General features: G+C 46.2%; 1 protein-coding gene across 1 annotated transcript in view; it reads right to left on the bottom strand.

The window, feature by feature from the left end:
• Positions 1 to 20,771, bottom strand: part of LOC309379803 (uncharacterized protein) — a 206,376-nt gene that overhangs the window by 111,738 nt on the left and 73,867 nt on the right. Inside the window, exons 24-41 of the mRNA XM_081929256.1 lie at positions 20,168 to 20,242; positions 19,296 to 19,376; positions 19,169 to 19,195; positions 18,248 to 18,292; positions 16,820 to 16,888; positions 15,825 to 15,920; positions 15,250 to 15,276; positions 14,432 to 14,485; positions 12,407 to 12,478; positions 11,121 to 11,180; positions 9,717 to 9,752; positions 8,328 to 8,372; positions 6,519 to 6,554; positions 6,382 to 6,426; positions 4,674 to 4,709; positions 3,404 to 3,439; positions 2,046 to 2,078; positions 128 to 199 (exon numbers count right to left, since the gene is read on the bottom strand). Coding sequence (XP_081785382.1) covers positions 128 to 199; positions 2,046 to 2,078; positions 3,404 to 3,439; positions 4,674 to 4,709; positions 6,382 to 6,426; positions 6,519 to 6,554; positions 8,328 to 8,372; positions 9,717 to 9,752; positions 11,121 to 11,180; positions 12,407 to 12,478; positions 14,432 to 14,485; positions 15,250 to 15,276; positions 15,825 to 15,920; positions 16,820 to 16,888; positions 18,248 to 18,292; positions 19,169 to 19,195; positions 19,296 to 19,376; positions 20,168 to 20,242 — 945 coding nt within the window. The remainder of the gene's footprint in view (positions 1 to 127; positions 200 to 2,045; positions 2,079 to 3,403; positions 3,440 to 4,673; positions 4,710 to 6,381; positions 6,427 to 6,518; positions 6,555 to 8,327; positions 8,373 to 9,716; positions 9,753 to 11,120; positions 11,181 to 12,406; positions 12,479 to 14,431; positions 14,486 to 15,249; positions 15,277 to 15,824; positions 15,921 to 16,819; positions 16,889 to 18,247; positions 18,293 to 19,168; positions 19,196 to 19,295; positions 19,377 to 20,167; positions 20,243 to 20,771) is intronic.

Here is a 20,771-nt window from a genome sequence, read left to right as displayed (position 1 = left end):
GCTGCCTTTCCCCTGAAAAGTGGTGCATCCATACATAAAATCTCCCGGAGAACTCACATTGTGAGGCAAGTGACAATTGCAGAAAAACAAAAGGCTAGCACTTTAAATAAATAATAAATACACTGACCTTCTCCCCCTTTTCTCCTTGGTCCCCTGGGTCTCCTTTTGGACCTGGGGGGCCAACTGGCCCCAAATCCCCCTGTATAAAGTGATGAGAGAGAGAGATAGGGAATTGCAGTGCTTTTCGAACTGTGTCCTGGGGAGTTCTATAAGGTTTACTGGGCAGTGATGGCCAATGAGATCTCCTAAAAGGCAGTCGGGCCCATTGCTATTTTATCTTTCCTCACAATTGCACAACAGCACAGGAGTGCTGGATGTATTCTAGAGTCCACACCTGGTGCCGGATTTATGTATAAGCTAAACAAGCTATAGCTTAGGGCCCCACTCTTTTGGGGGTCCCCCCCCAAAATTAAATGAAAAATAAAAACTGGATGTACATTTCCAAAGTACAGTGGTACCTCTGGTTGTGAACGGGAGCCGTTCTAGCAGCCCGTTTGCAACGTGAAAAGAACACAACCTGAAGCACCATATCTGCGCAGGTGTGCAGCACGATTTGGCACTTGTGCGCATGCGCAAAGCATGATTTAGCGCTACTGCGCATGCGCAAGCGGCGAAACCCAGAAGTAACCCTTTCCGGTACTTCCGGGTCGCCGCGGGACGCAACCTGAAAAAACGTAACATGAAGCAAACGTAACATGAGGTATGACTGTATAAGATAAAAAACAAATAAAATAAAGCCTACATAAAGCAACAGTGTTTTGTGCTGTGTAGGCCCCTATGATGTAAGTAATAGGCCCCGCCTTCTAGCTTGCTCCCTAAAATATCACTGGGTTGCTCATTTCTATATCTATTACTTTGATAAAATACCTATTTTGTGCAAATGGCTTTAGATACCTATTAGGTCCATAAATTACCACATAGCATATATTCAACACAAAAAACAGTGACAATGTGTTGTTGACAAAGGACAGCTGGACATACTAAGGGCCCCATTACCTTCAGCAACTTAGGGCCTCATCAAACCTAAATCCGGCCCTGTGCACACCCCACACCCATTGACAGCAAGGCCTTACAGAGGTTGTCAGGTATATTCGTGTACACCTGAGCGTGAGAACAGGGGAGTGAGCGGGATGCTTTAGCTGAAATTCCTGCATTGCCAAGGGTTGGACTAGATGACCCCGGGGTACATTCTAACTCTACAATTCTATGCTTTTCTGACCTCTGTTAGGCACGTCCAGCAGAGCATCAGCCTCCATGCAATTAGGAGCAACCCTTCCCCCACAAAAATAGGAAAGCTGAGATAGGTAAAGTAAAGTTAAAGGGACCCCTGGCCATTAGGTCCAGTCGTGGCCGACTCTGGGGTTGGGGCACTCATCTCGCTTTATTGGCCGAGGGAGTCGGCGTACAGCTTCCGGGTCATGTGGCCAGCATGACTAAGCCGCTTCTGGCGAACCAGAGCAGCGCACGGAAAGGCCGTTTACCTTCCCGCCAGAGTGGTACCTATTTATCTACTTGCGCTTTGATGTGCTTTCAAACTGCTAGGTTGGCAGGAGCAGGGACCGAGCAACGGGAGCTCACCCAGTCGCGGGGATTCGAACCGCCGACCTTCTGATCGGCAAGTCCTAGGCTCTGTGGTTTAACCCGCAGCGCCACCCGCGTACATGCCCACAATATCCCTTGCGCCACACAAGGGAATCCACAGTTCCTTGACAAGTGCAATGATGTTGCAGAGCATCTCCTGGAGATTAAAGATTTGAAAGCCACCCATCTGGATGTGATACTTCTCTCTGAATGGTGTGTTATCAGCCTTAGGAGGACAGCCAAGAAGATCTCATCCGAAAAAGCTCTTTTAATGGCACAGAAGGCAAACACCCGCCAATGCTCTTTAATCCACAGCTTCCCTGCAAAACATTCCTGGAAAAATTGTCTTCCTCCCCAAAAATGGACAGCCTCCCACATATTTTGCATGTCCCTGCCCCACTTACCCTGGCACCTTTCTTGCCTGAAGGTCCCACCACCTGTAGACAAAGAAACCACAGGTGAGTCTCTCTACCCAATCTTAGCCTCGCTTGCTTGGCAATGGCGACTTCTTCCACATCTTATTCTGTGCTCCAGGGACTGCTGCTCCTCCAGGAAAAGGCCAGGAATATAATGACCCCCAATGGCAGGCATGGAAAATCTCACACTCCTAATGGCATGTATGAAGAAGAGCCATGGCTCAGTAGCAGAGAATCTGTTTTGCATGCAGAAGGGCCTGGGTTCATAGCTGTCAATGTTTCCCTTTTTTAAAGGGAAATTCCCTTATTCTGAATAGGATTCCTCGCAAGAAAAGGGAAAAGTTGACAGCTATGCCTGGGTTCAATCCCCAGAATCTCCAGCTAGGGCTGGGAAAACCCCCCGTCTTAAACCCCAGAGAACCTCTGTCAGTCAGTCTTCTTCTTCTCTTACTCATAGCTGAGTAAGATTGTCTTCCATGAACACGGTCTTAACAGTGAGTCCGTAAGGGACTGTGGAGGCCAATTCTGGATCCACACGTCCTTCCACAGTGGGGATATAGGTTTTCAGGCAGGAGGTGATCACGGTGAGAATTTGCCAGAAGTGTGTGTGAAAAGAATAAAGAGGTCTTAGCGGACCACAAGCTGAACATGTGTCAACAGTGTGATGCAACAGCAAAACAAACGCTATTCTAGGCCGTTTCAAAGCCCATGACACCTTTGGCAAAGGCTGTTCTCCAACTGGAGTGTTCGCAGGCCAGTGTTTCCCAGTTGCCGGTGTTTATACTACATTTTCAAAGATTTGCCTTGAGAGAGTCTTTAAACCTCTTTTGTTGACCACCAGCATTACGCTTTCCATATTTAAGTTTGGAATAGAATAGTTGCTTTGGAAGACAATCATCAGGCATCCGCACAACATGACCAGTCCAACAAAGTTGATGTTGAAGAATCATTGCTTCGACACTGGTGATCTTTGCTTCTTTCAGTACTACTAATAATAATTTATTATTATTCCAGTAATAATAATAATAATTTATTATTTATACCCTGCCCATCTGGCTGAGTTTCCCCAGCCACTCTGGGCAGCTCCCAATTAGCTCGTCTGCCTTCCCAAGGGATGTGTAAATTTTTTCAGAGACACCGTTGATGGAATCTTTTGAGGAGTTGGAGATGGCGTTTATAAGTGGTCCAGTCAGTGTAGACAATATGGGGCTGAAGTGACCCAGGGTTTGACCTAATTCAAGACAGCTTCTGATGATATTGTTGCATGCCACTCCAACAGAACTATTATGATTTGGGCTGGATAAACCTTCCTAATCACTGCAAAAAAATAATAATAATACACTTACACCCATAGCTGGAGCACCAGGAAATCCTTGGATGCCCTGTTAAGGAAGGAGGAAAGTCAGGGTTAGCAGGAGAGGGTGTGTTAAGGGTGCAATTCTAGGTCAAGTGTATTGGGTTGAAAGCCCAACTGAATTGAGGAGGGAGCCCTATAAGGCAGTAGTGATAAGAAATTGAGGTTTCAAGTTTCAAACAAACTCAAAAAACAGGGCAGAAACTAAAAAAGTTTTAAACATAGCCCTATTTAAGAGGACCAAGCAGTAGTAATAAAAAATGGAGGTTTTGAGTTTCAAAACAGGGCTGAAGCACTCCTGACTGCTGATGTTAAAGAAAGGTATGAAAACCTCACAAGTTTTAAACATAGCCCTGTTTAAGAGGACCAAGCAATAGTAATACAAAATTGAGGTTTTAAGTTTCAAACAAACTCAAAAACAGGGCAGAAACTCAAAATTTCTTATCACTACTGCTTGATTCTCTTAAATAGGGCTATGTTTAAAACTTGTCATTGAGGTTTTCATACCTTCTTTGTAAACTCGAGGAAGCCCTGCTCTTGAGTTTGTTTGGTATCACTTAAAATCATTTAAGGTTTATAATTTCTTTATTTCCTTCTGAGGAAATTGATTAGTTCAGTGAAATGAGTTTTGTAGCCGGCATCTCGCAAAGTCTCTGTTTATTTCTAGGTTGATTTTTTTTATTTTTGTTATTTAATGCAATTCTATAGTCGATGACTTCTCGTTTCAGGGATTTTCATGCTAATTTTTTTGTTTTGTGAATTTTTTTGAGATGGGGAAAATACCGTATTTTTTTCTCTATAAGACTCACTTTTTCCCTCCTAAAAAGTAAGGGGGAATGTGTGTGCGTCTTATGGAGCGAATGCAGGCTGCGCAGCTATCCCAGAAGCCAGAACAGCAAGAGGGATTGCTGCTTTCACTGCGCAGCGATCCCTCTTGCTGTTCTGGCTTCTGAGATTCAGAATATTTTTCTTCTTGTTTTCCTCCTCCAAAAACTAGCTGCGTCTTGTGGTCTGGTGCGTCTTATAGAATGAAAAATGCGGTAGCTTCATGGGCCAAATTGGGGCCCCCAGTAAACCATGATTGGCCTGCAGTCCGAAGGTTCCCCAACCCATGTGCCCACAGCTTGAAATGCTATGGCCTACGTCCACAATGAACACTCCAGGTGAGCATCAAACCTCAGTTCTGGCCGCCCAATGACTCCGCACCCCAATTTCCTCTCGCCACTGTGATCCAATGGCCTCTCCACACTGTTCTCACTTACTTGGTCTCCTTTGGGCCCAACGGGACCTGGAAGACCCTAAAAAATAATAATAAGAGAAATTGAAAATGTGTGTGTTTTGGTAGAATTGGTTTATTGTATAATTTAAATATGTGTTTCTCTATATTTTTTCCCCACTTGTAAACTTTGCTGTTGTTGGAGAAGAGGGTTGCCCCAAAGTAGAGTGGGCCAAAGAGTTAAGAGTTAGGATGAGACCAGGAGAAGAACCTGACAAGTCAAGCTAAGCCGGGACCTGGTGTTCCAGGGGTGGGGCCTGTGAAATCTCATCAGTCGTGGGAGGAGCCTGGAAGGTCTGGGGGCGGAGTCTTTAACTGGAGTTGACTGCTTTTCAGAGGCTGGAGCTGGATAGCTCAGTTGGTTAGAGAGTGGTGTTGATAATGCCAAGGTTACAGGTTTGATCCTCGTATGGCACAATTGCATATTCCTGCATTGCAGAGGGATGGACTAGATCAGTGTTTCTCAACCTGTGGATCCCCAGATGTTGTTGGACTACAACTCCCATCTTTCCTAGCCAGCAGGACCAGTGGTCAGGGATGATGGGAGTTGTAGTCCAACATCATCTGGGGACCCACAGGTTGAGAATTGCTGGACTAGATGATCCTCAGGGTCCCTTCCAACTCTGCAATTTTATGATCTGGGTTGGCCTGTTAAGATATGTACTGTTTATGTACTGTATATATCATTCCCATTCATAATCTGATTGTGGAAAATTCGAAGCTTCAGGCAACAGAAAAGTAATTAAATGCATATTTAAAATGCAACCAGTCAAATCAAATGGCGGAAGATGATGATTATGATGATTGCAGCCCATAATACTGCTGGCAACAGATGGCATCCAAATGACTTGTCATTAAAAATAAAGCGATCCTCACTTGGTGCCTACAACACAGTGAAGGTTGCAGCCGGACATCTCTGAGAAAGACATTTTTAAAATGCAGCATCACTACTGTCAGGGAACTGACATCGCAGCCAGCAGTGGAGGCGAGGCTCCCAAGCGATGCCGGAGAAGGGCCCAGCAGGGAGAGAGGGGACTCATCGGCTGGGGAAGGAAATCAGCATAACACCAGGGATAAAGGGGGGACAGATGGGGGAATCAGAGAGGGGGCTCCAGGACTCCTCGCCGGAGACCAGCGGGGAGAGCACCGGTCCTCCGCTACCCACACCCACCCTGCGCAGAAGACTTCCGCGCAGGGAAAGTAGGCGTAGACTTGGCATCAAAGAACTTCTTTGCTGGAAGAAGTTCAATAAACGCCCACTGACGGATTCTGCTAGCGACTGAAACAGCCATGAAGTGAAGGGCTATCCAGCCAGGAAAAGGTTTAACCAGGCAACCTAGCCAGGAGTGGCGGCAACTTACGCACGAGCAGCCCCATATAACCATTACATCTACTGAAAGGGTCCTGTTGCTGTTCAGCACCCATCTTTCCTCTGAAGATGGACATAACTGTCTGATTACCTACAACGATGTGGTTTCTCTGATCAGACTAGCAAAAATAATGAAGGGTGCATTGAATGTTCTGCTTGTATACTTTATGAGCTGATGGCTTGTCCTTGTCTGGAAAAAAGGAGGGTTCTTAATTTAGATCATGTTATCTGAACTCTCCTGACAGTCATAGAAAACTCAGAAATGGGTTGGGGAAGATCATCAAAATATCAGGCAATTGGCAGCTTCGGATGAAGAGAGGCTTACCGCAATTCCTTGAAGACCCTTCACCCCTGCCTCTCCACGCTCGCCCTGCAACAGACAGACCGCAGATTCTCATTTTATGCTACAAAAACACATACTGTACTTTTCCATCTATAAGATGAAAGTAATAGACACCTTACCTTTTCTCCTTTGACCCCATCTTGGCCTTTTTTGCCCTAGATTGAAAAAGAAGATAGCACAAAACACCATTGTCCATAGCAAAGACCATGGAAGCTCATACCTAGAACTAACTTAGTTGGTCTTTAAGGTGCTACTGGAAGGAAATTTTGTTGTTTTGACTATGGCAGACCAACACGGCTACCTATCTGTAACTGGAACCATGGAAGAGGTTAGCTTGCAAGCATCTCACACTACACACTTTGCAGGAAAAGGGACTGTGGGATTTTTTCCTCCCCGAGAGGGGCAGGTGTGGGCCATGCACTCAGAACTCAGGTCTGAGCAACGGTCAGGACTCTCATTCTTGTGCTGGACAGTTTTTAGGCCTCGCCGTTCTTTAATACATAATTTGAGAAAAACGTGATGTGATGACCATCTTCCAACATCTGAAGGGTGGCCACATAGAAGATGGAGCGAGCTTGTTTTCTGCTGCTCCAAGGAGGAGGATCCAGACCAAAGGATTCAAACAAAAAGGAAGAAGAGTCCAACTAAACATTACGGGGGGGAATTCTGATGGGATGGCGGCTAACAAATTGAGGTTGAACCCTGACAAGACAGAAGTACTGTGGGGGACAGGAGGTGGGCAGGTGTGGAGGACTCCCTGGTCTTGAATGGAGCAACTGTGCCCCTGAAAGACCAGGTGTGCAGCCTGGGAGTCATTCTGGACTTACAGCTGTCCATGGAGGCGCAGGTCAAGTCTGTGTCCAGGGAAGCTGTCTGCCAGCTCCATCTGGTGCACAGGATGAGACCCTTCTGGCCCACAGACTGTCTCACCAGAGTGGTGCATGCTCTAGTTATCGCCCGCTTGGACTATTGCAATGCGCTCTACGTGGGGCTACCTTTGAAGGTGACCCAGAAACTACAACTAATCCAGAATGCGGCAGCTAGACTGGTGACTGGGAGCGGCCACCAAGATCACATAGCACCAGTCTTGAATGACCTCCATTGGCTCCCAGTCTGTTTTCGAGCACAATTCAGAGTGTTGGTGCTGACCTTTAGAGCCCTAAACGGCCTCGGTCCTGTATACCTGAAGAAGCGTCTCCATGCCCATCGTTCAGCCCGGACACTGAGGTCCAGCTCTGAGGGCCTTCTGGCAGTTCCCTCCCTACAAGAAGCCAAGTTACAGGGAACCAGGCAGAGGGCCTTCTCGGTAGTGGCACCCGCCCTGTGGAACACCCTCCCTTCAGATGTCAAAGAGATAAACAACTACCAGACTTTTAGAAGACATCTGAAGGCAGCCCTGTTTAGGAAAGCTTTTAATGTTTAATAGATTATTGTATTTTAATATTCTGTTGGAAGCCGCCCAGAGTGGCTGGGGAAACCCAGCCAGATGGGTGGGGTATAAATAATAAATAATTAATTATTATTATTATTATTTGACAATAGAATGGACTCCCTTGGAAGGTGGTGGACTCTCCTTCATTGGAGGTTTTCAACCAGAGGTTAGATGGCCACTTGCTTGTTATTCTTTAGCTGTGATTCCTGCACAGCAGGGGGTCGGACTAGATGACCCATGGGGTCCCTTCCATCTAAATATTCTAGCCAAGCCTTATCCCTGAAATATGAGTTTTTTTGGGGGGGAGTTATTGTATGGAAGAGCAATCAGTCCTGGGGTCTACCACCACCAGTGGTGCAGCCCAGACACAACCCAGAATGTTGTAATCCAAAATATCTGAAACACACCAAGCTGGCAAAGGCTGCCTTGCCTTCAGCCTTTTGTTCGCTTTTCCGGGTCCAAAACACCAGCCACATTGTTACCCTGGCATTCCTACCCTCAAGCCTGTTGGTCCTTCTGCGCCTGGCATGCCTTGTTCACCCTAAGGGGAGAAAAATGAAGATATTATCTCCAGCAACTCATTTCTCATTGCAGAGGTCTGAACTAAATAGGGTAATATGAGGTGGATTCGCACCCCTCCCCCTAGTTATTTGGAATAAAAAATTTTAAAATTGAAATTATTTCTTAAAGCATTCAGCCCTCCTCATATGCACCAGAGAAGGAAAGAGAGAAGGTGATAATTAATTGGGAATATATGATTACATAAATGTACATAGTTCATACGTAGTGTGGAGAACGTTAATAGACTTTAAGTTAAATCAGATCAAAAGGCAATTCGCATAATACCTGATTGCTGTTTGTTCCAATTCAGCACTAGAGATGGGGAGGGGGGCAAATGGAGCTGTGAATTAACCTTTAAATTGACTCACATAGTGTCCATACATAAGAATTAATGCTTTTGTATTATGGTGCTGGAGGAGACTCTTGAGAGTCCCATGGACTGCAAGAAGATCAAACCTCTCCATTCTGAAGGAAATCAGCCCTGAGTGCTCACTGGAAGGACAGATCCTGAAGCTGAGGCTCCAATACTTTGGCCACCTCATGAGACTCCCTGGAAAAGACCCTGATGTTGGGAAAGATGGAGGGCACAAGGAGAAGGGGACGACAGAGGAGGAGATGGTGGGACAATGTTCTCGAAGCGGCCAGCATGAGTTTGATCAAACTGCGGGAGGCAGTGGAAGACAGGACTGCCTGGCGTGCTCTGGTCCAGGGGGTCACGAAAAGTCAGACATGACTAAATGACTAAACAACAACAACCTCTGTCTCTGGTTTCCATGTTGGAATACATAGATGGTCTAGAAATTGTTGGCGGAGATCATGGACATACAACACAGTTCAAGAAAATAAAATATTAAAATCAACAACTGCAGACTAAAGGCAGAAAAATACCCTCTCCCCAACCCACTGCCCAAACACAAGACTTCTGGGAAAGACTCCTGCCTGGAACCCTGGAGAGTTTCTGCCAGCCAGTGTAGTGCAATATTGAGCCAGATGGACCAGTGATATGTCTCATTCTAAAGCAGCACCCTATGTTCAGGGCAAAACCAGCATTTTGAATTGAGCCCAGAAATGAATTGGCGCCCAGGGCATAAATTTGACCACCTGGTCCCTGTTAGCAATCTGGCCACTGAATTCTGCCCCAGCTACAGTTTCTGAACTATCTTCAAGGGCAGCACAATGTGTAGGACATTGCAGCCATCTAACCCAGAGATCAGATTATAAGTGCAATTAACCAAGAGGCCCCCTTACAAAAAATGAAGCTGCTACCGCTTCCTGATCTCAGCCACGTTCGGTCAGATTTGACAAAGCATCATTCAAAACCCACCTTCTGCCCTTGGGATCCGGGAAGGCCTGTCGCTCCCTGAAAAAGAAACAGAGACAGGAGTGTGGGAGATTTAGCAGCCCAACCCAACAATTTATATTCTTGCTACTATGTAAGTTTAGGGGTGTACAACCATAGAGCTGTACTGCTGATAGGCAGAGACTCAGACCATAGAAATGTGATTGGTAGAGAGGGCTCTGTGTGATGTCGTTTCCCCTCCTCTTTTGATCAGGAAGTATCAATCAGTATTTCCTGTTCCTTCCCTCTCCCTCTCTCTTCCATTGACCAGCGATGGGGAAAGACATGCCCTTTACTTGCTCCAGCTCGGACAAATACCTGAGACTGCTTCTACTGTAAATATAAGCATTTTGCCTGCATGGTTTTTACTGCTACTGTAGCTGAGAACCAGTGCAAGACTATGAGCAAGTAAATAATATTTTAAACTTACTTTACAGTCTGTTGTCTGATTCTTTGTTAAGTGGGATAAGAAAAGGGGGAGCCAGATTCCTTCATAGCTGGGCCTGTTTAAAAGAAGGCTTTACAGCCTAATTTGATGTTTCAATTTGCTGCTAAGAATGGGAATTTAAACTCTGTTCAACTCACCATGGGAGGGGTAATTTTCTCCTACCTATTAGAACCCATCACACAAAGAGTTTGTGTTACAAAACAGACACTTTTCAGCCTTTCATGAGCTGCCTTGGACCTCTTTGTTTTGAATGAGAAATTTGTTCTGAAGGAATGGGTTTCTGTGCAGTCAGTTTGAAACGGGAGCCAAAATCCATTTTTCCTTCTCCAAGGGTGCATTAGCTAAAAACCATTAACTTGAGCTCTTAAGCAAATGCATAACAAGAACACAGCTGTATAAACAAAGCTCTCTCCTTTATCAGTCCGTGACGCCTAATGAATGGCCTTGTCCATTCCAAAGTGGAGCAGGGATGGCACGTCTGGGTCTTATCTTACATCCTAACGACAAAGATGCACAGACCTTCTCAGGTCTGACAAGAGACCTGGGAACGGTGCCAGGAGTATTCTTAGAGTTGGTGACATCCTGCCCCAAGATAAGAGTATAGGAACAGGAACAACCTTTTATGGTCAAAAGTACCGGAACAGGAATATCTGTTTATGGTCATGGATGCCAACTTACGTGTATAAGCTGACGTGGTTGGATTCCTGGGGAAGGGGGGAGAGGGTGCCTGGAGGATATATATACTGCATGAAATTTCACATTTCTTTAAGCTTGCTGTGGACTGACCACGCAAGTACCTTCTGCGATCTGGAGAGCAGAATAAACTCTTTCTCTGAATCAACCTCGGTGTCATTTGACTTCCTTCCTCCCGTCCGGGAGCAACGCAGACCCCACCAGTCGGTAAAGTCCAGTAAGGCTACAGTTCCAGAGATGAAACCTACCTTGTCTCCTTCTGCTCCCTTTAAACCAGGAGTCCCTGAAAGGCCAAGTCCTACCTCGCCCTGAAAAAGAAGCAGGGAAGCACATTCAGAACACTGGAAGTGTGTGGCAGTTGACTTGGTTTGGTTTGCACTGAGAGACGGATCTACCTAATTTGCACTTCCTGAAACAATATGTGATACTTCTGCAAACCTTGGGCTTCTCTCAAGCCTGCTGATCCATCCCTCTTCGGCTTGGGTGCTACTGTTTGGGCTGCACAAGCAACAGAACTCACTGCATGAACTGTTAAGTATAATTGTTTAATCCAATTGTGACGTATTAAGAGCTTCCTGAGGTCTAACTGAGTTAATGATTAACTGGGAACATTCTCTGCTCTAACATGTGAGTGTTTAACCTTAGATCACATGATTAAGGTATTCAGTTACAAATCACCATCTTGAAGGGAGTTTTGTTCTGTTTTGAAGGAAGTTCCATAAGTAAGGTTTTTAACAATACTTATGGGTCTGGACAGTGTTTTATTCCAAAAGGAATTTATGCATCCAGTAGCTTCACGCTATGCAATATTAACATCTGCAATAAGAACATCAGAAACAGAAGGGGAATAGAACAGGACACATCCTTCAGAAAGCAGTAAATCTTTGGGCAAGAATCATAGCTGAGTTGCAGAGCATCTGCTGTGCATGTAGAAGGCCCAAGCTTCAATCCTCAGCATTGCCAGGCAGGGCTGGGAGAGTGACCCCAGTCTAAAACCCTGGATAGCTGCTGCCAGTCAGTGTAGGCAGTATTGTGCTGAATGGACGAATGGCCTGGCTCAGTATAAGGCAACTTGCTATGCTCATAAGAACACAGGAATAGCCTGCTGGATCAGTCTGATGGCCCATCTAGTCCAGCATCTTGTTCTCGCAGATGCCTGTGGAAAACCAGTAAGCAGAATTTGAACACAAGACTCCTTTCCCCTCCTGTGGCATTCAGAAGCAGAGCAGAACCATCATGGCTCGTAGCCATCAACAGGCCTCTCCATGAATTTGTCAAAACCTCTTCTGAAACCATCCTTGCCTACTGAGGGATTGAGTTCCACAGTTTGCACTGTGTGAAGAAAGACTCTTTTATCTGTTCTAAATCTCCCAGCATCCAGCTCCATTGGATGTCCTGCAAATTCTAGTGTTACAACAGAGGGAGAAAATGTGTTCCCATCAGTTTACTCCTGTGTCCAACACAGGTAGATGGATCCCAGCAGATCTTCCCAGGAAGGTCTCTCCACAGCTTTTCACACTAATGAAAGCAGTACCTTTTCACCTTTTGGTCCAGAAGCTCCAGGAGTACCATCCAGCCCTATCGGGCCAGGTAAGCCAGCTTTTCCCTGTAATTTTTTTTAAAAATACAAAATAGATTAGGAAAGTGTTATGTACTGAGTTGAATAGGATCCAAAAGGCAGCAGTCTGATTGGTCCACAGGAGCCACCCAATCCAGCTCCAGGTGGAAGTGAATCCACAACCTGATTGGCCGACAGGAGAATCCCGGAATTTGCCGATCACGTGGGGCCCATTGTGTAAATAATGTATATAAAGTAGACATTCTGGGGGAACTTTCATTCCTCCTCACCACTATGAGCTGAATTAAGAGCATGAAATCCATTCTCGACTCCGAGTATATTTCAGAAAGATGGAAAGGTTTCCACACCTGTTGTACCTGCGCACCAGGCCAAACTCAGAAGCAAACGATTGTCTTTTTTCCCACCTTGCCAGTGTTGATGGGCACTGCAGTCCAGCAATCTCAGGAGGGCACAAGCCTCTTCCCACCTGTGGCTTGGAGCCAGGTGAGCAAGAAAAAGGTGCCAGGTGGTTTGCTGCAAGGCAGCAGAAACAACAAATCCTGCCCTCAGGTTAGGTTGCTAGAATGCCAGATCTAGTTCAGCATTATATTTGGAACAACAGAATTGGAGAGGTGGAAGGGAGACTAGGGGTCATCTAGGGTCAAGTCCCTGCAAAGCAGGAACCAGGACCAGAGCTTGCTTTCTTTTCTTTTTTAAATAATTTTTTTATTTGATTTTTTGTCGATACACCAAGAAGAAAGAAGAAGAAGAAGAAGAAGAAGAAGAAGAAGAAGAAGAAGAAGAAGAAGAAGAAGAAGAAGAAGAAGAAGAAGAAGAAGAAATACAAATGAAAATGAACACAATATTATTTACAAAACAATAAAGCAAAAATTGGTCTTTGAACTGTAGACCTGACCTCCTGTCTATTCCTTACTTCACTTATATATTGCTTGTTGCCAATATACACTTTTATCCTAATTTGACTAATCCTTAATTTATCTTAAATCTGATGTCTTTCTTAAAACTACTACTGAAAAACTACTGTAATTATTTTTCAAATATACTTTAAAGACCTCCCATTTTGAGACAAATTCCTATTTTGGTTTATTCTTTATTTTTTCTGACAAACTATCTAGCTCCGCATATTCTGTCAATTTTTGAATCCATTCATGAATAGAGGGGATTTCATCACTCTTCCATTCTGCAGCAATAAGAACTCTTGCTGCAACCTTAGCATATAAAAAGATACCCTTCATTTTTTGTGGGATATCCAAATCAGTAATTCCCAGCAGATAGGCTTCTGGTTTTCTGCTAAAAGAGATCTTTAACATTTCTTGTAATTCTGAATGGAAGCTCTCCCAAAATACCTGGATTTTATTACATAGCCACCACATGTGATAGAGAGTACCCGATTTGTCTCCGCATCTCCAACAATTACTTGGGACCCCTTTGTACATCTTTGAGAGTTTCCAAGGTGTTAAGTACCATCGGTGGTGCATTTTTAGAAAATTCTCTCTTAAAGCATAACAATTTGTGAATTTCCAATTATTTTCCCATGAATTTTCCCATTGGGACCAGAGCTTTCACACAACACAAAAGCCACATCTGGGAAGCTAACAATACAGCACGTTTAATGCTTGTTTCCGTGTTGTTAGAATCTGGGGGGAGGGTGTTTGCAGCTCCCTCAACCTGGAAAATTGCAGGTGACGAAATTTGGGGCATACGGTTCTTTCTTGCTGTTTTCAGGGGGCGGGGCAGAAGCAACATGTACAGAAAGGGAGGAGCATCGTTGTTGTTTGTGCCACACCAGGACCACTGGTGCGAATGAAATTTAGCACAACCTGCTGGTATAGCGGTAAAAAAACCTGTGGTTCCAACACATGACTGGTACTGCAAGGTGAAAGAAACATCGGAAAACGGGGCAGAAGCGCTGGCATTATCATCTAGAAAACAATCGCAAAATTCCCATCGTCTGAACATACCCTGAAAGGTCATACTCACCAACTCTCCGACTTCTCCTTTCTCTCCCTTGACGCCGCTCTTCCCTCGAGGTCCCTGTGGGGAACAAAGAACCATTTTGTTGCCTCAGTTGCACGGCGGGTCTCTCACAGGATCTGAGCTGAGGATTGCTTGAGGGTACCACAGCGCTGATTTTTAGAATCGTGACTTAAGAAGGAAAGAAGAGGTCGGACCGAGGGAGACCCATCTGGTCCAGCAATCCTGTTCTCAAAGGGGTCAACCAAATATCCCAGTGGGAAGAGCACTGTTGCACTCAGTTCCTGCTCGTGGGTTTCCCGTTTGAGCCAGTGTGGTGTAGTGGTTAAGAGCGGTGGACTCGTAATCTGGTGAACCGGGTTCGCTTCCCCGCTCCTCCACATGCAGCTGCTGGGTGACCTTGGGCCAGTCACACTTCTCTGAAGTCTCTCAGCCCCACTCACTTCACAGAGTGTTTGTTGTAGTGGAGGAAGGGAAAGGAGAGTGTTGGCCGCTTTGAGACTCCTTAGGGTAGTGATAAAGCGGGATATCAAATCCAAACTCTTCTTCTTCTGGTTGGCCGCTGCGAGAACAGGATGCTGGACCTCCACGTGGCGCAGCAATAAAACAGCTGGCACATTTGCAAAGCTAAGCAGTGTCTGGTATGGTTTCAAACTGGATGGGAGACCGTGTGCTGAGATTCTTGTATTGCAGGGGGTTAGACTCAATGACTCTCAGAGACCCTTGTGACTCTATGATTATTTTGGTTGCTCCACCAGCCGGGCTCTACTAACGTTCTCATGACAGCATAGCTTGAATGGGTGGTAAAACAACCCTGCACTTACCCTGACCCCAGGGTCTCCTGGCTCACCCTAGAACAGAGAGAAAGGAGGTTGTTGTATTAATAAAATAAAAACAACCACCCAATAGCTGCCCACAACCACCACGAAAAACACATTTTAAAAGGGCATAGGGTGTTAACTGGATCAGCCAAAGGCCTGGTTAAAAAGGAATGGATTTGCCTGGCACCTAAATCTGTATAATGACGGTGCCAGGCAAACTTCCCTGGGGAGAGCATTCCACAGACAGGGAGCCACTGCAGAGAAGGCCCTGTTCTCAGGCTGCCACCCTCCGAACCTCTTGAGGAGGAGGCACACAAAGGAGGGCCTCAGAAGATGATCTCAGGGTCTGGGTTGGTTCATATGGAAAGAGGGGGTCCTGGAGGTATTGCGGTCCTGAGCCATATTGTTGTTGTTTAGTCGTTTAGTCGCGTCCGATTCTTCGTGACCCCATGGATCAGAGCATGCCAGGCACTCCTGTCTTCCACTGCCTCCCGCAATTTGGTCAAACTCATGTTTGTAGCTTCGAGAACACTGTCCCACCATCTCGTCCCTTTGCCTGCTTGCAGACCCATACACACCTTGACTGACAATCCAGGTGGTCCCTGCGGTCCGGGGAGTCCAGGCAAACCCGGTGGTCCTGGCACTCCGGGAACTCCTGGCTGCCCCTTGTAACCCTGAAATGGTTAAACCCAAACATCTAAACAACTGTCATGGGTGCAGAGGATAACAGCTGGGGAACAGCTGGGGAACCCCCAAGGGAAGAAGGCTCAGAACCTGGGAATTGTTGGGACAACAATGGGTGGTCAGAGGGAGAAGGGGGAGCAGACTGGGAGGAGGAGGTGTTGGAAACTGAAGAGGCAACAGGGTTTAGGGAGCGGGCAGAGTCTGTGGCAGAGAGCAGTTCAGACTCCAAGGCAGAAGTGGAGGCTGGAGGCGAGGGGGGTCAAGAGGCAGAGAGGAGGCAGGCTGCTGAAAAAGCCAGGGAGGACTCCCCCTCCTGCTGCGACAAGCTCTCTTCCTCCCTGGTCTCCCAGGATCAGGAGAGGTATGAAGAGGGCAAGGCAGAGACAGACAAGGCGGCGAAGTCTCAGATTGCTTGGGAAGGACCCAGGAGAGGAGGAGACTAAGGCAACCATGGGAAGGCCTCACTGGGGCAAGATCTATTGGGAGGAATTGCTGGGCTAACTGGATGCCTGGCCTCCTGAGCAGTTTGTTCCTTTGACTAAAGAGTTCACGGATCCCGCGTGAGTTATTTCTGACCTGCTCTTGGCAACCACCCGACAGCAACACAGCCTCCGTTGCACTATGAGGCTCCTCATCACCACCCATGCTGTTCCCGACAGCCTCTTCTCATCCCATACTCGAGGCATTGGACCCACCAGCAAGGGATGGAAGCAATAAACTCCCCTGGGGCTCAGAGTCAGAGGGAGGAGAGAGAGGAGTTCAGTAAACTATGTTGAATTCAGAGTCTGGGCAAAGCCATGTCCAGCCTCTAGAGGAAACAGGCTGTATTGGGGAGAAGGGTCAAGTGATAGAAATATTAAGGAGGACAAAATATTTTGCTCCTACTTACAGGTGGTCCAGGTAATCCGTTTTGCCCTGGAATGACGTCCATGCCTCCTAGCACATATCCCGATTCCCCCTGCAGAAGAAGAGATGCTGTATTTACATGCTGCTAATCAGGCAGACGTGGGTGGCGCTCTGGGTTAAGCCACTAAAGCCTAGGACTTGCTGATCAGAAGGTCGGTGGTTCGAATCCCCGCAACGGGGTGAGCTCCCGTTGCTCAGTCCCTGCTCCTGCCAACCTAGCAGTTCGAAAGCACGTCAAAGTGCAAGTAGATAAATAGGTACTGCTCTGGCGGGAAGGTAAATGGTGTTTCCATGTGCCAGAAGAGGCTTAGTCATGCTGGCCACATGACCCGGAAGCTGTACGCCAGCTCCCTCGGCCAGTAAAGCGATATGAGCGCCACAACCCCAGAGTCGGCCACGACTGGACCTAATGGTCAGGGGTCCCTTTACCTTTTTAATCAGGCAGATCGCAGGTCTATTTCCATGGGGAAATGCCAAAGAAACCCCAGATGACAAAAAAGGGAACAAATTTGAACTAGTTCACCTTTTAAGGCGAAACTACCTATGACTGCAAATACAGTGATACCCTGGTTCTCGAACTCAATCTGTTCTGAAAGTCCATTCGGTTTCCAAATGTTCGATTGGCTGATTGGCCCCAGAAACAATTCTGACAGCCAAAACTTCCGGGTTTGTTTGTTGTTCTTGTTTTCCAAAAAGTTATTCATTTTATAACACAAATAAACAACACAGACAGAAAAACAATAGAAACAGATTCTTGTCTTATACTTATTTTTTCTCAGCATTGTTAAGTGGGCTTCCCCAAGTCCCCCCATCAGATTTTCATTTTACCTCATCTTTAGCAGTTTACATATATCATAATTTCTAACCATAAAAATATATAAAAAAACTTACTTCCAGGTTTGAGGCGCTGAGGAACCTTTTTGTTCATTGATTAAGCCGTTCGGGAACCAAGTTACCACTGTATAACGTTTTAAGTGAATTATACATATGTGACACTAGAGGGTGATAGTGAGCTTATGGGAAATTCAATATATATTTTTAAACGTTTTTTTAAAAATAAAAAATGCATTTTCACAGCGTTTTGTATATATGCCTAGATTCAGCCCTGATCTGCATTTTCTGAAATGACACGAGAACTTGCACCTTAGGGAAGTCACATCGGTGCTGCTAACACAGCGGTTTTGCTTCAACCCTGGAGGTAGGCCCCATTGTCTCTCAAGATACCAGCAACAACTACTACAGAAAGGCCGGTTCCCCACCCTTTGGTCCCACACTTGGAGATGGCACATGGAGAAGGGCCTGAGATGATGATCTTAAGGTCCAGGCAGGTTCATGTGGAGAAAGATGGTTCGCACAGTCACACACACATCAATGGTGTCATTAGGATTTAAAAGGCATACAGAAAACTTACTCTATCTCCTTTTGGTCCTGGAGGTCCTGGGTATCCCGGAGGCCCCTAGAACACCAAGCAAAGGATGGAGGTTTAGGTTCCTGCAGAAACAGAGAACCGGAAGGCACCAAGAGATCTCATGCACTGCCTGAGGCGAGGGCAAGATGGGGCCTTTAACTCCATTCCATGCATAGAAGCTGACTAGATGGCATATGAATCTTACTTCAAGATGGCTTCTCCAACAGAAGTGTACAGCTCTGAAAGACCACCATCTGCATCATCACCTCACTCTGCTTAACAATAAGGCCAACCCTAATTTCTTTCCCCATAAGTTCCCTACTTCCTGGGACCTCTACTCAGCCTTCAGCCTGTCTTCCACATACAGTGGTACCTCGGTTTACGAACTTAATCCATTCCGGAAGCCCGTTCTTAAACCAAAACAGTTCTTAAACCGAGGCGTGCTTACCCTAATGAGGCCTCCCGCCACCGGTGCCCTTCCACCGTTCGGCTTCTGTTCATAGACTGTGGTAAAGTTTGCACACTACTTCTTCCGGTTTTGCGGCGTTCGTAAACCAAATCATTCATAAACAGGACTGTTCTTCAACCGAGGTATCACTGTATCTCCTTTTGGTTTCAACAGCAAACAAAACCAGACGTTGTTTCCTTCCCTCAGAGAAACCAGACTGCAAGCATCCTGTATTGATGCTCCCCAAGCATTCCCGTCTGGCCAAGCATCGCCAGAGGTTCCACCATAAGCAAGCATAAAACAACACAGCTTAACTGAGTTTAACTCAATCAGAGGTGCTCAACTGTCACATGCAAAAAGACCGTACAAATTTGCAGTAAACCTGTAAATGCCCACCCAAAGGACTTGTTTGTTCGTTTTAAAAAATTGGGAGGGCAGGACACTGGTTGGGAAAAGGGGTCATACGACCAACTTACATGATCTCCTTGAATGCCAGGGAGACCCTGTCAATCAACAGAGAGAAAGAATAGTGGGTGTTACAAAGACTGGACACAATAAGGCAAACCTTTCGAAGACGCTTTCAGTTCAGACCCAAATATCTACCATGAGTCCAGGGGAACCAGGGGGACCAGTTCGTCCAGGCCTGCCAGGCAATCCAGGAATCCCATCTTTCCCAGGAAGTCCCTAAATATCAGGGGGAAACAGCAGAGTTGAGATGGAAGGGAGTCTCTTAGGAAAAACGTGTGCTGCTGCTGGAAGCATTTTGAAGGACGCTGTTGAAGGAATGGGTTTCCCATTCTAAAATCTGACTGTGCAGTCAGTCTGAAACGGGCCCCAAAATCCCATTTTTCTTTCTCCAAGGGTGCATTAGCTAAAAATCATTAACTTGAGCTCTTGAGCAAATGTATAACAAGAACACAGCTGTATAAACAAAGCTCTCCTTTATCAGTCTGTGACGCCTAAGGAATGGCCTTGCCAGTTCCAAAGTGGAGCAGGGATGACACATCTGGGTCTTATCTTACATCCTGACCACAATGACGCACAGAGCAGAATAAACTCTTTATCTGAAGCAAACCTTGATGTCATTTGACTCCTTCCTCCCTGTTCTGGGAGCAATGCTCACCCTACCAATCGGTAAAGTCTAATAAGGCTACACTCTTACATTTACAGTTCAATGGCAAAACATCTCAGGGCAGTTTGCAGAATAGAATGCAAGATAAAACACAGCAAATCATTAAATCAAAACAATAAGACAATAACACCCCCTTCCCACAGATCTATTTAAAAGGCTGTAGGATATTAATCAGCCCAAAGGCCTGGTTGGAGAGGAATGTTTTAAAAATATATAATGAAGGTGCCAGGTGAATCTCCCTGGGGAGAGGGGAGCATTCCACAAACGGGGAGCCAATGCAGAAAAGGCCCGACACTCGTGTGTCCACGTGTTGACAAAAAACCCAGCCTGTTCCCTCACTTACCCGCTCTCCTTTTTCCCCCTTGGTGGTGAAACTAAACGGGTCGTAGCCCCCTCCTGTGCGAAGACCCATGAAGCTCTGGAAAGGAAAGTCAGAAAAGGAGTGTCATTCAAGATGCTGTTCTCCCCGTTCTCCTCCCTGCTCCCCAAGGTCAAGCCATTGGCTTTTTAGAAGTTGATTGCATTTACAACAGGGTGGGGACCCTGGCAGCCCCCCCCCCAGTGTTGTTCAAGCTTATTAATAAAGCAACCAAATCCTGGCTGTTTACCTTCCCACCAGAGCGGTACCTATTTATCTACTTGCACTGGCATGCTTTCAAACTGCTAGGTAGGCAGGAGCTGGGACAGAGCAATGGGAGCTCACCCCGTTGCAGGGATTCGAACCACCAACCTTCCGATCAGCAAGCCCAAGAGACTCAGTGGTTTAGAACACAGCGCCATCCGCGTCCAGTATTTAGTGTATGATGTCCTCTCCTGCATATTTAACAGCACTGATAGGCCTTCCAGATAATTTGAAAATGCAGGGCTGTAAGTATTGGTGTTTTGCAACTTTGTCCTGCTGCAGGACCTTAGCCAGACCTTAGCCGAGCATACGCAGAGTTCCAGAA

This window comes from Podarcis melisellensis (assembly GCF_964234715.1).
Source record: "Podarcis melisellensis genome assembly, chromosome: 10".
Classification (NCBI taxonomy): Eukaryota; Metazoa; Chordata; class Lepidosauria; order Squamata; family Lacertidae; genus Podarcis; species Podarcis melisellensis.
This window is presented reverse-complemented; position numbering and strand designations above follow the sequence as displayed.